General features: G+C 55.1%; 1 protein-coding gene across 2 annotated transcripts; it reads right to left on the bottom strand.

Annotated features, from left to right (window-relative positions):
* Positions 1-6,563: 6,563 nt before the first annotated feature.
* Positions 6,564-13,134, bottom strand: FAM50A (family with sequence similarity 50 member A). 2 transcript variants are annotated; one of them, XM_004065132.3, is made up of 13 exons: positions 12,850-13,134; positions 11,507-11,591; positions 11,313-11,412; positions 10,668-10,813; positions 8,660-8,736; positions 8,464-8,530; positions 8,266-8,327; positions 7,923-7,999; positions 7,483-7,537; positions 7,287-7,335; positions 7,119-7,189; positions 6,899-7,009; positions 6,564-6,794 (listed from the first exon to the last, which is right to left on the bottom strand). In XM_004065132.3, the coding sequence occupies exons 1-13, from the start codon at positions 12,958-12,960 to the stop codon at positions 6,786-6,788; spliced, it is 1,020 nt and encodes a 339-aa protein (XP_004065180.1). In that variant the 5' UTR covers positions 12,961-13,134; the 3' UTR covers positions 6,564-6,785. The 2 variants fall into 2 exon arrangements, with proteins under 2 accessions (XP_004065180.1, XP_063559362.1); XM_063703292.1 differs by lacking the exon at positions 12,850-13,134 and adding an exon at positions 12,315-12,777.
* Between the last annotated feature and the right edge of the window lie 57 nt (positions 13,135-13,191).

Here is a 13,191-nt window from a genome sequence, read left to right as displayed (position 1 = left end):
TAACTTTTCCTATTTTTGTAGAGAGAGACAGGGTCTTGCTACACTGCCCAGGCTAGTCTTGAACTCCTGGGCTTAAGTAATCCTCCTGCCTCAGCCTTCCAAAGTACTGGGATATGCTGGGTGCAGTGACTCAAGCCTGTAATCCCAGCATTTTGGAAGGCTGAAGTGAGCGGATCACCTGAGGTCAGGAGTTCGAGACCAGCCTGGCCAACATGGCGAAACCCCATCTCTACAAAAAATACAAAAATTAGCCGGACATGGTGTCATATGCCTGTAGTCCCAGCTACTCAGGAGGCTGAGGCAGGGGAATCTTTTTTTTTTTTTTGAGACAAAGTCTTGCTCTGTCGCCCAGGCTGGAGTGCAGTGGCATGACCTCGGCTCACTGCAAGCTCCGCCTCCCGGGTTCACGCCATTCTCCTGTCTCAGCCTCCCAAGTAGCTGGGACTACAGGCACTCGCCACCACGCCCCGCTAATTTTTTTGTATTTTTGGTAGAGACGAGGTTTCACCGTGTTAGCCAGGATGGTCTCGATCTCCTGACCTTGTGATCCGCCCATCTCGGCCTCCCAAAGTGCTGGGATTACAGGCGTGAGCCACCACGCCCGGCCGAGAATCTCTTGAACCTGGGAGGGGGAGGTTGCAGTGAGCCAAGATCGTGCCATTGCACTCCAGCCTGGGAGATAGAGCAAGACTCTGTCTAAAAAAAAAAAAGCACTGAGATTATAGGCATGAGCCACCATGCCTGGCCCTCAACTGACTTTAAGTAAAAGAGATCACCCTTGATAATGTGTGTGGGCCTCATCCATTTAGTTGGATGGCTTTAAGAGCAAAACCCGAGGTTTCCTGGAGAAGCAGAAATTCTGCCTCAAGACTGTAACACAGGCCAGGCGCGGTGGCTCATGTCTGTCATCCCAGCACTTTGGGAGGCCAAGGCAGGCGGATTGCCTGAGGTCATGAGTTCGAGACCAGCCTGACCAACGTGATGAAACCCTGTCTCTACTAAAAATACAAAAATTAGTTGGGCATGGTGGCGGGCATCTGTAATCCCAGCTACTCGGGAGGCTGAGGCAGGAGAATCGCTTGAACCCAGGAGGCAGTGGTTGCAGTGAGCTGATATCGTGCCACTGCACTCCAGCCTGGGCGACAAGAGTGAGACTCCATCTCAACAACAACAACAACAACAACAACAAGACTGTAACACAGAAATTCTCCGAGTTTCCAGCCCGTCAGTCTGTCCTACAAATTTCACACCAACTTGTCAGCCCCGACAATTGTGTGAACCAAATCCTTAAAATAAACTGTGTGTGTGTGTCCTGTTGGTTCCGTTTCTCTGGAGAACCATGACTAATACAGATGTCTTTCCATTTATTTAGGTCTTCTTGAATTTCTTTCAATGATGTTTTGTAGTTTTCAGTGTACAAATCTCATGCTTCTTTTAAAAAAATCTATTAATAAGTATTTTATTCTTTTTTGACACTGTTATAAATGGAATTATTTTCTTAATTTCATTTTGGATTGTGTATAGAAATACAATTGATTGGCCAGGTGTGGTGGCTCATGCCTGCAATTCAAGCACTTTGGGAGGCAGAGGTGGGTGGATCACTTGAGATCAGGAACTCGAGACCAGCCTGGCCAAGATGACAAAACCCCGTCTCTACTAAAAATACGAAAATTGGCCAGGCATGGTGGTGGGCACCTGTAATCCCAGTTACTCGGGAGGCTGAGGAGGGGGGCAATCGCTTGAACCCAAGAGGCAGAGGTTGCAGTGAGCCAAGATCATGCCATTGCACTCCAGCCTAGGCAACAGAGAGCAAGACTCTATCTCAAAAAACTTTAAAAAATTGATTTTTGTATAATGATCTTTTTGGAGACAATGTCTCACTTTGTCACCCAGGCTGGAGTGCAGTGGTATGAACACCACTCACTGCAGCCTCGCCTTCCCAGGCTCAAGCAATCTTCCCAGCTCAGCCTCCCAAGTAGCTAGGACTACAGGTGCATGCCACCACGCCAGGCTAATTTTTGAATTTTTGTAGAGACACGGTTTCACCATGTTGCCCAGGCTGGTCTCCACCTCCTGGGCTCAAGTGATCCGCCCACCTCAGCCTCCCAAGTAGCTGGGACTACAGGTGTGTGCCACCACACCCAGCTAATCTTTGTATTTTCTATACACACAGAGTCTCACTATGTTGCCCAGCTGGTCTCGAACTCCTGGGCTCAAACAATCCACCTACCTAGGCCTCCCAAAGTGCTGGGATTACAGGCGTGAGCCACTGTGCCTGGCCTTAGTCCCATCTTTGTCATCTCATCCATTGGCTTGACCAGACGAGCAGGTGTTACCCTTTGATTCCCTTGGCAATCTTTCTAGTTCCAGAGCATCAGCCATGTCTGTCTTGACAGCTCTGCAATTTCTCACTCCATCCTCTCAAGCTCTCCTGTGAACTCCAGGCTCCAGGTTCATAGATCCAAATCTCTGCTTGGATCTAATAGGCGTCTCAACATACCATTTCCACAAGCGAAGCCTTCATTGTTCACCGCAGACTTGCTTCTCTTCGCATGCCCCGCATCTTAGTAAAGGTTCTTCCTCTTGCTCAGGCCAAAGTGGAGTTCTTGACTCCTCTCTTTCTCTCAAACGCCATGTCCTATTCGTCAGCAAATCTTGTTGGCTTTCCCCCCAAAATCTATCCAGAAGCTGATCTTCTGTCCCCACCCTGGTCCAAGCCACCAGCCTCTCATCAGGATGGCTGTGGTGGCCTCCTCACTGGCCTCCCATGCTTGCCCTCCCCCAGTCCCTTTGCCACACTGCTACAAGAGTGACTGGAAAACTTAAGTCAAGATTATGTCTTGCTCCTGGTAAAAGCCTCCAATCACTTCCTTTATAACACTGACTTCCAGAAGACCTTCTAACTATGACCTCAAACCCAGAAGGCATAGAAGACAAAAGAGTCCAGCTAGCTAAAAATAAACTTCTCGTGTCTAAAAAACACCATCAAATCAATGAAAAACGAGGAAAAGTATTTGCACTATATAACACAAAGGGGTACTCTCTCTCATACATGGAAGGTACCTAGGATTCTACATATTATTTATTTATTTATTTGAGACAGAGTTTCGCTCTGTCACCCAGGCTGGAGTACAGTGGTACGATCTCGGCTCACTGCAACCTCCGCCTCCTGAGTTCACGCTATTCTCCTGCCTCAGCTTCCTGAGCAGCTGAGATTACAGGCGCCCACCACCACGCCCGGCTAATTTTTGTATTTTTAGTAGAGACGGGGTTTCACCATGTTGGCCAGGCTGGTCTCGAACTCCTGACCTCAGGTGATCTGCCCACCTCGGCCTCCCAAAGTGCTGGGATTACAGGCGTGAGCCACTGCACCTGACCGATTTCTAGATAAAAAAAGACCAACAGGAGGCCAAGGCAGGAGGATCGCTTGAGCCCAAGATTTCAAAACCGGCCTGGGCAACATAGTGAGATCCTGTCTCTATTAAAAAAAAAAAACAAAACAAAGAAGACCAACAATACAATTAATGGGCAAATGTCAGGAATAGACAGTTTGCAGGAGAAATAAAATGCACATAGTTTTTAAACATGTGAAAAGAGAAATACAAATTAAAAACCACACTAAGGTCAAACAAAAACTTGTACATGAATGTTCATAGCAGCATTATTTACAATAATAGCCGAAAGGTAGGAACACCTGAAATGCCCATCCATGGATGAATAGATAAACAAGATGTGGTGTACACAGATAATGAACTACGACTCAGTTAGTTATAAAAAGTAAGCCATGAACCTCAAAAACATGATGCTAAGAAAAACAAGCCAGACACAAAAGGTCATGTATTGTATGATTCCATTGATGTGAAGCTTCCAGAACAGTCCAATCCATTGAAACGGTAGATTAGCAGCTGCCAGGGCCTGGGGAGTGGGGGAATGGGGAGAGACTGCTGAATAACCAACCACGGGATCTCCTTTTGGGGATGAAAATGTTCCAGTAGAGAGAGGCAATGGTCACACAACAATGTGAATGTACCAAATGCCACCAAATTGTAAACTTTAAAATGGTTAATGGCTACTTTTCTGTTATGTGAATTTTTCCTCAGTTGAAAAAATTAAAAACACAAAGAAGAAACAACACCCCATGCTGAGAAACCATGTCTCCATCTCAGCTTGGCATGCGTCTCCTGGCGGCGAGTGAGGGCACTGTGTGGGCAAGGCTGGGGGAGCCGGCCCTCATCCTGCCCGTGAGGCTGCCAAGTGGGCAGGCCCTAAGGAGTGGAGTTGGCCAATATCTGCCATGCCGACTCTGCAGCTGAAGAGAGAATGAGGGTCTCTATGCACCCATGTGGAAAGATGCCGAGTACTGGGATATATCGCTAACGGACACTATATCACACCGTGTCGAACAGCATGCAAGCGCAATACCTTTCCATGCGAGAAAGGTGAGGGCCAGGAGGGGCGGCCATAGGAGCTTGTCTTTGTCTAGAGAAAGAGAACAGGTAAGCAGGCAGTGAAGAAAAGCACATCTCTGTGGGGGACATTGCAGGAACTGGCTTCCACGCTGACATGGGAACTGCCTGAATACATGGCTTCTGCTGGACAGTGAAGATGAGGGAAAAAGGTAGCTTTCCCTTGTTCCAGCACAGCTCACCTTTTTTTTTTTTTTTTTTTGAGACGGAGTTTCACTCTTGTCATCCAGGCTGGAATGCGGTGCCGTGATTTCGGCTCAATGCAACATCCGTCTCCCGGGTTCAAGCGATTCTCCTGCTTCAGCCTCCTGAGTAGCTGAGATAACAGGCACCTGCCACCACGCCCAGCTAATTTTTGTATTTTTAGTAGAGACGGGGTTTCACCATGTTGGTCAGGCTGGTCTCGAACTCCCGACCTCAAGTGATCCACCCGCCTCAGCCTCCCAAAGTGCTGGGATTACAGGCGTGAGCCACTGCACCCGGCCTCCAGCTCACTTTTGACCCAGACTTGGTGTTCCCTCTGCCTGGAACACTCCCTCCCGCATCGGAGTGGCTGACTTCTTGTCATTTGGATGTCAGCTTAAATGTCTCCACGCCACAAAGGCCAGTTCATCTTGTTCTACATTTTGTTTTGTTTGTTTCCCTCTCTGTTTTCTACACACACAGCCCCCAGGAACGAGGCCCGGGTGAGCAAAGTGGGTGACCACCCCTGGCACACACTGATCCTTGGTGACCTTATCTGGTTCCAGAGCATCAAATAGCCTACTCAGCCAAACACAGTGGCTCACACCTGCAATCCCAGCAATTTGGGAGGCTGAGGTGGCAGGATCACTTGAGCCCAGCAGTTCGAGACCAGCCTGGGCAACAGAGCAAGATCCCATCTCTACAAAAAAATTTTTTTTTTAATTCTGTTCCAATTTTCATGTACATAAAAATAAAAATAGCTGGGCATTGTGGTGCACACCTGTAGTCCCAGCTACTCAGGAGGCTGAGGCGGGAGGATCACTTGAGCCCAGGAGGTGGGGGCTGCAGCGAGCTGAGATTGCACCACTGCACTCCAGCCTGGGAGACAGAGCAAGACCCAGTCTCAAAAAAAAAAAAAAAGAAAGAGGAAAGGAAGGAAAGGAAAGGAAAGGAGGAAGGAAGGAAGGAAGAAGGAAGGAAGGAAGGAGGGAAGGAAAAGAAAAGAAAGAAAGAAAACATTACTCTACTCTCATCTCTATTCCTAGTGACGCCAGGTGGCTACTTCCCGGCCACGCTGAATGAGACACTGGGCCTCTGCACTATCGGGCACCATCAGATCTCCACATTTGCCAGGAAGGGGAGGCCAGACCCAGGGCTGGGGTGCTCCTGGCCAGTGAGGGGCTATCCCCTGCCCTTTCTTCTTGGCTTCAGGCCAGGGGAGGAAACAGGGAGCTGTAAGCTGGCCTTCCTCAGCCTCCTGGAGCCAGGCCTGCCTGCCTCAGCTTAGCCAAGTGGAACTTGGGGAACCAGCTGCTGAGGTAGCAGAGTAGGGGTCCTGGACCTACCCCCGATCTGGATCCTGCCCCGAGGGCTGTCTGAGCAGGGCTAGCTAGGGCAGGGCAGGCAAGTGTCGAGCACAGGGCACCACAGCAGAACGACTGTGCTGGGACGGCCCACAGCAAGGAAGGAAGGATGGGTTTTCGTGGCCACAGTACGGCCACGTCCCCTACGGGAAACTCAACAGGAGCCCAAGGGCCTGGGAGAGAGGCCTGGGGAGGAACCCCCTTCCCACCCACCAGAGCCACCACCGCCCAAGGACAGGTGCCCACGGTCAAGAAGCACAGTGCCACAAAGACACCTCAGGGATGGTGGGGCTGCCACGGTGACAGACTCCCCAGGCACGTATGACACGTCCAGAACAGGTCAATCCATGGAGACAGAAAGCACATGAGAGCCTGGTGGGGGGATGTGAGGGGAGGAGCCTGCCCATGGCCACAGGGCCTTTGGAGGGATGAGAATGTCCTGGAAGCAGACCAGGGTGATGATTACACAACATGGCAAATGTGCTAAATGCCACCAAATTGTACAGTTTTAAATGGTCAAAATGACAAATGAATTTGGTCCGAACACAAATGGTTTCTCACGATGCAGGCGCTCCAGCTCTGACACGTGCACTTCTTTATTGGAAAAGAATAAAGCAGTCACTGATGTGGCAGGGGCAGGACACGAGCAGCTGCCGTCCTCCTCCCAGCGTGCCTGGCATGGTCGCAGGGGAGCGGGTGCCTGGAGTCCCGGGGACACCACGGGGCACACTGAGGGAGCTGAGGGGCCGGGGCCGCGCAGCCTCCTGGATGCTCAGCGGATCTGGTGTGAGGACAAGGTGGGCAGAGGAGACAAGGAAGGCGAGGGGTGAGCAGGGGCTGGCTGCCATCCCCAACTTGGAGGGGTCCCTGCCAGCCCCTCCTCACCGTGTACTTGTCCCACTTCTTTTCAGGGTCGTAGGGTTCCCAGCGGCTGGCGGGAAAGATGTGCTTGTTCTTCTCGTACCAGCTCCTCAGCACCACCTTGCCTGCGTGGGACTAAGGGAGGAAGAGGGCACAGGGCCGCCTGCTGACCTCCCCTTCCCTTGGCTTCTCCTCCATAGCCCAGGGACACCCGTTCCCCCTCACACGGCCCCCTACGCTGTACCTCATCCTTCTCCACAGTGGCGTCACTGAGCAACCGCACATCGTCATGAACATCAAAGTTGAAGAGTGGTCCTGCAGGGGAGAAGTGACAGCCCAATGTCCCGCTGCTGCCCCAGTGACAACATCGGCGGCAAGGTGCTATGGGGGTGGCTGGGTCGGCGGCACTCACCACTCTTCCCCCGTGCCTTGGTGACGATGAAGTCGTAGAAGCTGTGATGCTGGGAGCCAAGGGCAGGAAAGCGGTGTCTTGATGGTCCATCTCGGCCCCTCCCCACACCCCCCACCTGCGCACACTGCCCCCACCAGCCTGAGCCAAAGCCCAGGGTGCTGCACCCACTGCGGGTACTGGGGCTGAAGGGACTCACGTGAGGGATGATCAAGTCCTCCTTGATGTACATGAGCTGCTCCACCCCTGCAGACCTGAGGGAGGAAGGCAGGAGGGTGTGGGCAAGAGGACAGCACCCCTGCCCAGGGAGGGAGGAGACAGCCAGCCCAGGAGAGCCCATGCTGGGGCTGGGAAGCAGTGGCCAGTTGGCTCTGAGGGAAGCTCCACGGTTTAGTGAGCACAGGACTGGCACCCAGCACCCTCCACCTTTGGGCTAAGGAACCAAGGCAGGCCGCTCTCAGCAAAGCTCTCTCTGGTGGGAGGGAAGGGAAGAGGAGCCTGACCCCCTCTTTTGGGAGGAGAGTGCCCAGCACGCTGCTTGCTTGCCCAGACAGCGCCCACATCACACTGGGTGTCTGGCACCCGGGCTGGAGCCACAGGTGCCACACACACCACCGTGCACACATGCACACCTCACACCTCAGCTCACTGAAGTCTTTCCGAAGGATCTCGAGCGCCTTCTGCAGGAACTGCTGCATGGTGTTGCCCTTTCTCATCTGTATCCGGGAATCCAGGAGTTGGGAAGGGAAGGCGGAAGCCTGCAGAAGGGCTCTCAACAAGGCAGAGGCCCAGAGGGCCCTGCCAGACACTGCAGAGCCTCAGCCAGGCCTGGGCCTCACTCCCCAGACAGGGGGCCAGGCCCTGGAGCCAGTTATCCTCAGGATCCCTGGGGCTTCCCAAGTCAGGAAGGTCAGTTCCTTCCCACGGAACCTGAGGGAGGCTGGGCCCATGGTGAGCAGGAAGCAGGCTGCACGCTGCCTACCTTGACTGTCCGCCGGTGCCCAGAGCCATCCCAGTAGCTGAAGGTGATCTCGATCTCCTCACCTACAAGGCAGAGCTGCCTCTTGGTCTCCAGCCCCACTGAGAGCAGCCTTGGGGCTCAGCGCACCACCCAGGAGACTGTGGACAGGGAAGCTGGCTTGGGCCCAGGCCCCTCGCGTCTGACTCCGCAAACACTCACTCTTGATCTTCTCCTGCTTGGCTTCCCACTCCTGCCGCAGCTCTTCCCGAAGCCGATTCTCCTCCTCCTGGGAGAGAGAGCAGGCAGACGGGTGAGGCCCAGGGCTGCTCAGGGTGCACGCACAGCCTGGCTCCCTGAGCAAGCGTCTCCACCAGGGCTGGAGTTGAGGCCGGGGTCAGGGCCAGGCAGCCTTTACCTCACGGTCTCGATCAGGCAAGAAGCTTGTGTCAACGTCTGGGTTCTTCCCCAGTTTTCTCTTCTTTGTGGTGATCTCTGGAACAAAAGGAAGCCGAATATCATAGCATTATTATAAAAATGATTTTGATATGGCCGACGCCCAGGGTCCCCCAAGCATACCTTGAGAACAATCGATCTAGAAGATAAGCCTAGGGCGGGCACAGAGGCTCACGCTTGTCAACCCAACACTTGGGGAGGATGAGGCAGAAGGATCGCCTGAGCCCAGGAGGTGGAGACCAGCATGGGCAACATAGCAAGACCTCGTCTCTACTAAAACTCAAAAAAACCAGCCGGGTGTGGTGGCGCACCTGCAGTCCCAGCTACTCAGGAGGCTGAGGTGGGAGGATCGCTTGAGCCTGGGAGGTCGGGGCTGCAGTGAGCCGTGATCAAACCACTGCACTCTAGCCTGGGCAACAGAGTGAGACCTCATCTCAAAAAAAAAAAAAGAAAGAAAGAAAGAAAAAAAAAGAAAAGAACAACAAAAAAAGACAAATCTAAACTCTTTAGCCTGATGCTCAAGGGCAGAGATTCTAGAGCCTGGGGTCTTGTTGCTGGGCCCCCTAAACGGAACCTGTGGAGGGAGGGAAGAGCCCACCAAGCAGTGTTTTGTAAAAGCCCCAGTGACACACAGTGAGGGTGACAACCTTTCCCCCAGGCCTGCACTGTCCACGCCAGTAGCTCCCAAGTTCGAGACCAGCTTGGGCAACATGGCGAGATTCCGTCTCTACAAAAAATACAAAAATACAAAGCGCCTGTAGCCCCAGCTACTCAAGTGGCTGAGGTGGGAGGGTCCCTTGAGTCCAGGAGGTAAAGGCTGAAGTAAGCTGTGATCGCCCCTCTGCACTCCAGCCTGGGCCACAGGGAGACACTGTCTCAAAAACAACCACCACCAAAACAAAAACACAAACACAAACCAGTAGCTCCCACTGCACACAGCACCCCCGCATTGCAGCTAGTGCGCCTGCCGCAATGGTGATATTTTGGATACGCTGGGTTAAATACAATGTCATACTAAAATCCTGCTTGTTTCTTTTTCTGTGTTTTACTGTGGCTGCTGGAACATGGAACCCAAATGGCAGGTGGCTAGCAGGTTCTTCCTCCCCACAATCCTGCACTCCCCTCAAAGCCATGGCACCCAGCCTGTTACCACAGCCACACAGCACCATCCCCTGCCTCGCTTCTCTCCCTCTGCCATTCCCTGGGTGACACAATTTCCAGAACTGCCACCACACCCTCCAGGGGCCCGTGACACAACTTGCTCCCAATCTTCAAACGTTTTGAAAAGCTCTTTCCTGCTGGACTTCTGGCATGTACTTTCTCGTCGCCCCTCCTGCCTCTCTGGCGAATGCAAATCCCCTCATCCTTAGGGCCTAACTCAACCCTCCCCTCCTTCCTTGACCCCTCGGTTAGCCCGGCGGGCCCCAAGCAGAGCAGTAACCCTGAGTAGTGTCTTCAGTGCATGGTGACCCGTGACTTCCACCAGGAGAGGGACAGCACCCTATGTGCCCTGGCCAGGCACAGCACAGGTGTGTGGCACACGTGGAGGCCAGGCTGGCTTTACCCTCACTCCCCAGCCATCCTGAGCTTTCCCTGACAGCCCCTTGTTCTCACAGCTGAGACCTGCAGTGTCTGACTAGTAGCCCCGGAATTTCCGTGGCTGTATACATTTACGCTGAAACAAATCAAACAGAATGAACCATTTAGTGCCCCAGTCATACGAGCCACCTGTGGCAAGTGGCTACCATATTGGGTGGCACAGACTCTAACATTTCCATCATCACAGAAAATGTGCCCAGCCAGCCTGGTCTAGACCAGCCTCCTCCCTCCCCGGTCTACTGTGCACGGTGCCTCCAGAGGGCAGCTTTTGGAGCCATCTTGACAGGGCATCAGCTTTGCTGACAGCCTCTCACATTGGGGACCCCTCCCCAGGGGCTGCGGGCGGGGCTCCGACTCAAGCCAGCCCTCACCTTCCCTTTCCATCTCCTCCTCATACATGGCCGCCTCCTCTTCCTCCTCGCCTCCCTCTTCTTCCTCCTCCAGGGTGAAGGACAGGCTGGAGATCTTCCGCTTGGCTTCCTTCTTACGCTCCTTCTCTCGAAGCTTCTCCAGCTTCCTAGCGAGGTGCAGGTGGCCCCATCACACATCATGTCCTTCCCGACCCTGACCCAGCCCCTTCCTTGACCCAGAGCCACCTGTGTGCCCAATGTGGGGACTGCCCAGCCCAGGCTGGGTCCCCATTGCCCCAGACGGGTCCTGCTGTCGTGGATGACTTTGAGCTCATGGGCGCGGGCTCTGTTACAAACAGCAAGCACAGAGGGCCACAGGGGCTGCAGAACAGAGAGCAATGGGGAGAACGCAGGCTGCTCAGGCACCGGATGCTGGGAAAGGGCCCACTGCATTTAGAGGGTCAGAAAGAAGACAAGCCGCCATGGTGAAAAGACGTGAGCGTGGACCCGAGGAGGCGGGAGAGAGAAATGCAAATCGCAAGCTAGATGCTACCCCTGTCCCAAAGCAGGAGACAGGGTCCCCCCCAGGGTGCAAAAAGAGCCCGACCAGCCACGGGACCCCGTAAGCACTAGCTCCATGTTGAGGGCTGCGGCGAGAGGACCCACATCTGCAGCTCCTTGGACTGCTCCTTCTTGGCCAGCTGCTTCTCCCGCTCCTTCACCAGAGCCTCCTGCTTGGCCTTCATGTCATTCAGGGTCACGAGACCTTTGAAGCAAGGAGGCACAAGGGGCAAGGTAGTCGCAGGGCCAGCGGAAGAGTGGCCCGGGGCCCGGGTGAGGGGCACCCGCACCCTGCTCACCCACGGTGCTGGACTTGAGCTCTGCCTCCACCGCGTCGTAGTGCGCAGAGAACTTCTTGTCAATGTTGGATTTCATGATGTTCTCCTGCGGGGAGTGACAGCCACCATGAGAACCACCCCTCACTGTGGAAATGGCAGGCTGGCCATCAGGGACCTGGGTTATAGTCCAAATCTGCCCCTGTGCCCTTGTCGATGGAAGGTTCCATGAGGTTGGGCAGGGCTCTTCAAATGCTAAGAGTGCCAAATGGGGCTGTTTCCATCCCTGAGCTGCTCTGGCTCTTCAGGTCTCCTGCTGGGGATCACAGGTCCCTCAGTAGCCTGAAGCCACCGACCCTACTGACCTTTGGCCTTTTTCATCTCCAGCCTTTAAGCCGAAGCTTCCGAGACCCAAGCCAAGGGTTATGAGGAGAGGGCAAACAAGAACAGAGTGGTTGAGGGGCCTGGCCCCTCCCTGAGTGATTTTCCTCCCTCCAGGCCCCAGAATGTCATCAACAGCTTCCCAGGAGGCCTCTCTTTGGCCCCAACCCGAATCCACTTGGTACCATGTCAAGCCCTCGCTGACCAGTGGCCTCCCAAGAAGGTGGCTGGCAGAGAAATACACCTTCTGCTTGCTGGGCACCCTGGCTCAGACAGTTGGGCCAGGGCATGAGGACTTGGTGTTTCAAGGCTCCTCTGGCCAGGCTTCCCCAGTTCCCCAGGCAGGAGCCTGCTCTCCCCTGGAGCCCCGAGTCCTGATGAGTGAGTCTCCCCAAAAGGATCAAGCTCCTCAACGCTCCTTCCCTGACCACCACCATCACGAGCCACTCACGGAAGCAGTGGGTCAACCGCTGGCACCCGGGAGGGTTGTGCCTGCCTCACAGGTGCAAGGGGTTCTGGAAGGAGCCTCCTGGCCAGTGGACTGGCCAGGTCTGGCTCAGGCCTCCCCGCGCCTCTCCAGGGGGAGACGAACCGCCCTGCCCGGTGTCCATAGGACCAGGGCAGAGGCCTGGCTCTGAGGGCCGAGGGGCCAGAGCCAGGACGCTGGGTGCCCAGGCGAGGCGACGAGAGGCCCGTCCCCGCCGTGCCTCCCAACAGAAACACTGGCTCGGCTCCCTCCTGCCGGAGGCCGGTCATCAGCTAGTGGCCTCAGCCTCGGAGAACGCCCGGCTCCAGGCCCATTTTACAGATGAGACTGTCGCTGGCTTGCTTCTGTGCCCTGCTGGAAGTCAGCGAGCCAGGGGCCTGCCCCGGCGCGCCGCCCGCGCTCCGTGGCCACCGCCCCAGGGCTTCCAGGGCCGGAGCGTGGCGCGGGGCCGCCAGGGGACCTGGGCAGCGCGCATGCTCCGAGGCTCCCCGGCTCGCACCTCCGCGATGCGCTGCTTCATCTGCTCCATCTGCTCGCGCTGCTTCTCCCGCTTCTTCATCAGGTGCATGGCGCGGCCGGCCTCGCTCGCGGCGCCCTTGTATTGAGCCATGGCAGCGGCGGCAGCGGCGGCGGCGGCGACAGCGACAGCGGCCCAGCCGGGTCTCGGCGTCAGCGGCAGCGGCGGTGGCGGCCGAACAGTCAGCTGACGCCCGCGCCGTGACGTCAGCCACCAGGAGACGCACGGATGCCCCGCCCCGCCGCGCGCCAGCTGGCCCGGAGCGTGACCACCGCCCGCCCCGCCCCGCCCCGCCGGAAACCGCCCCTGGTCCTGCGTGGACTC

The sequence above is a fragment of the Gorilla gorilla genome, chromosome X, assembly GCF_029281585.2.
Source record: "Gorilla gorilla gorilla isolate KB3781 chromosome X, NHGRI_mGorGor1-v2.1_pri, whole genome shotgun sequence".
In the NCBI taxonomy this organism is placed as follows: Eukaryota; Metazoa; Chordata; class Mammalia; order Primates; family Hominidae; genus Gorilla; species Gorilla gorilla.
Note: the sequence above shows the minus strand (reverse complement) of the source record. Positions and strands in the feature narration are given on the sequence as shown.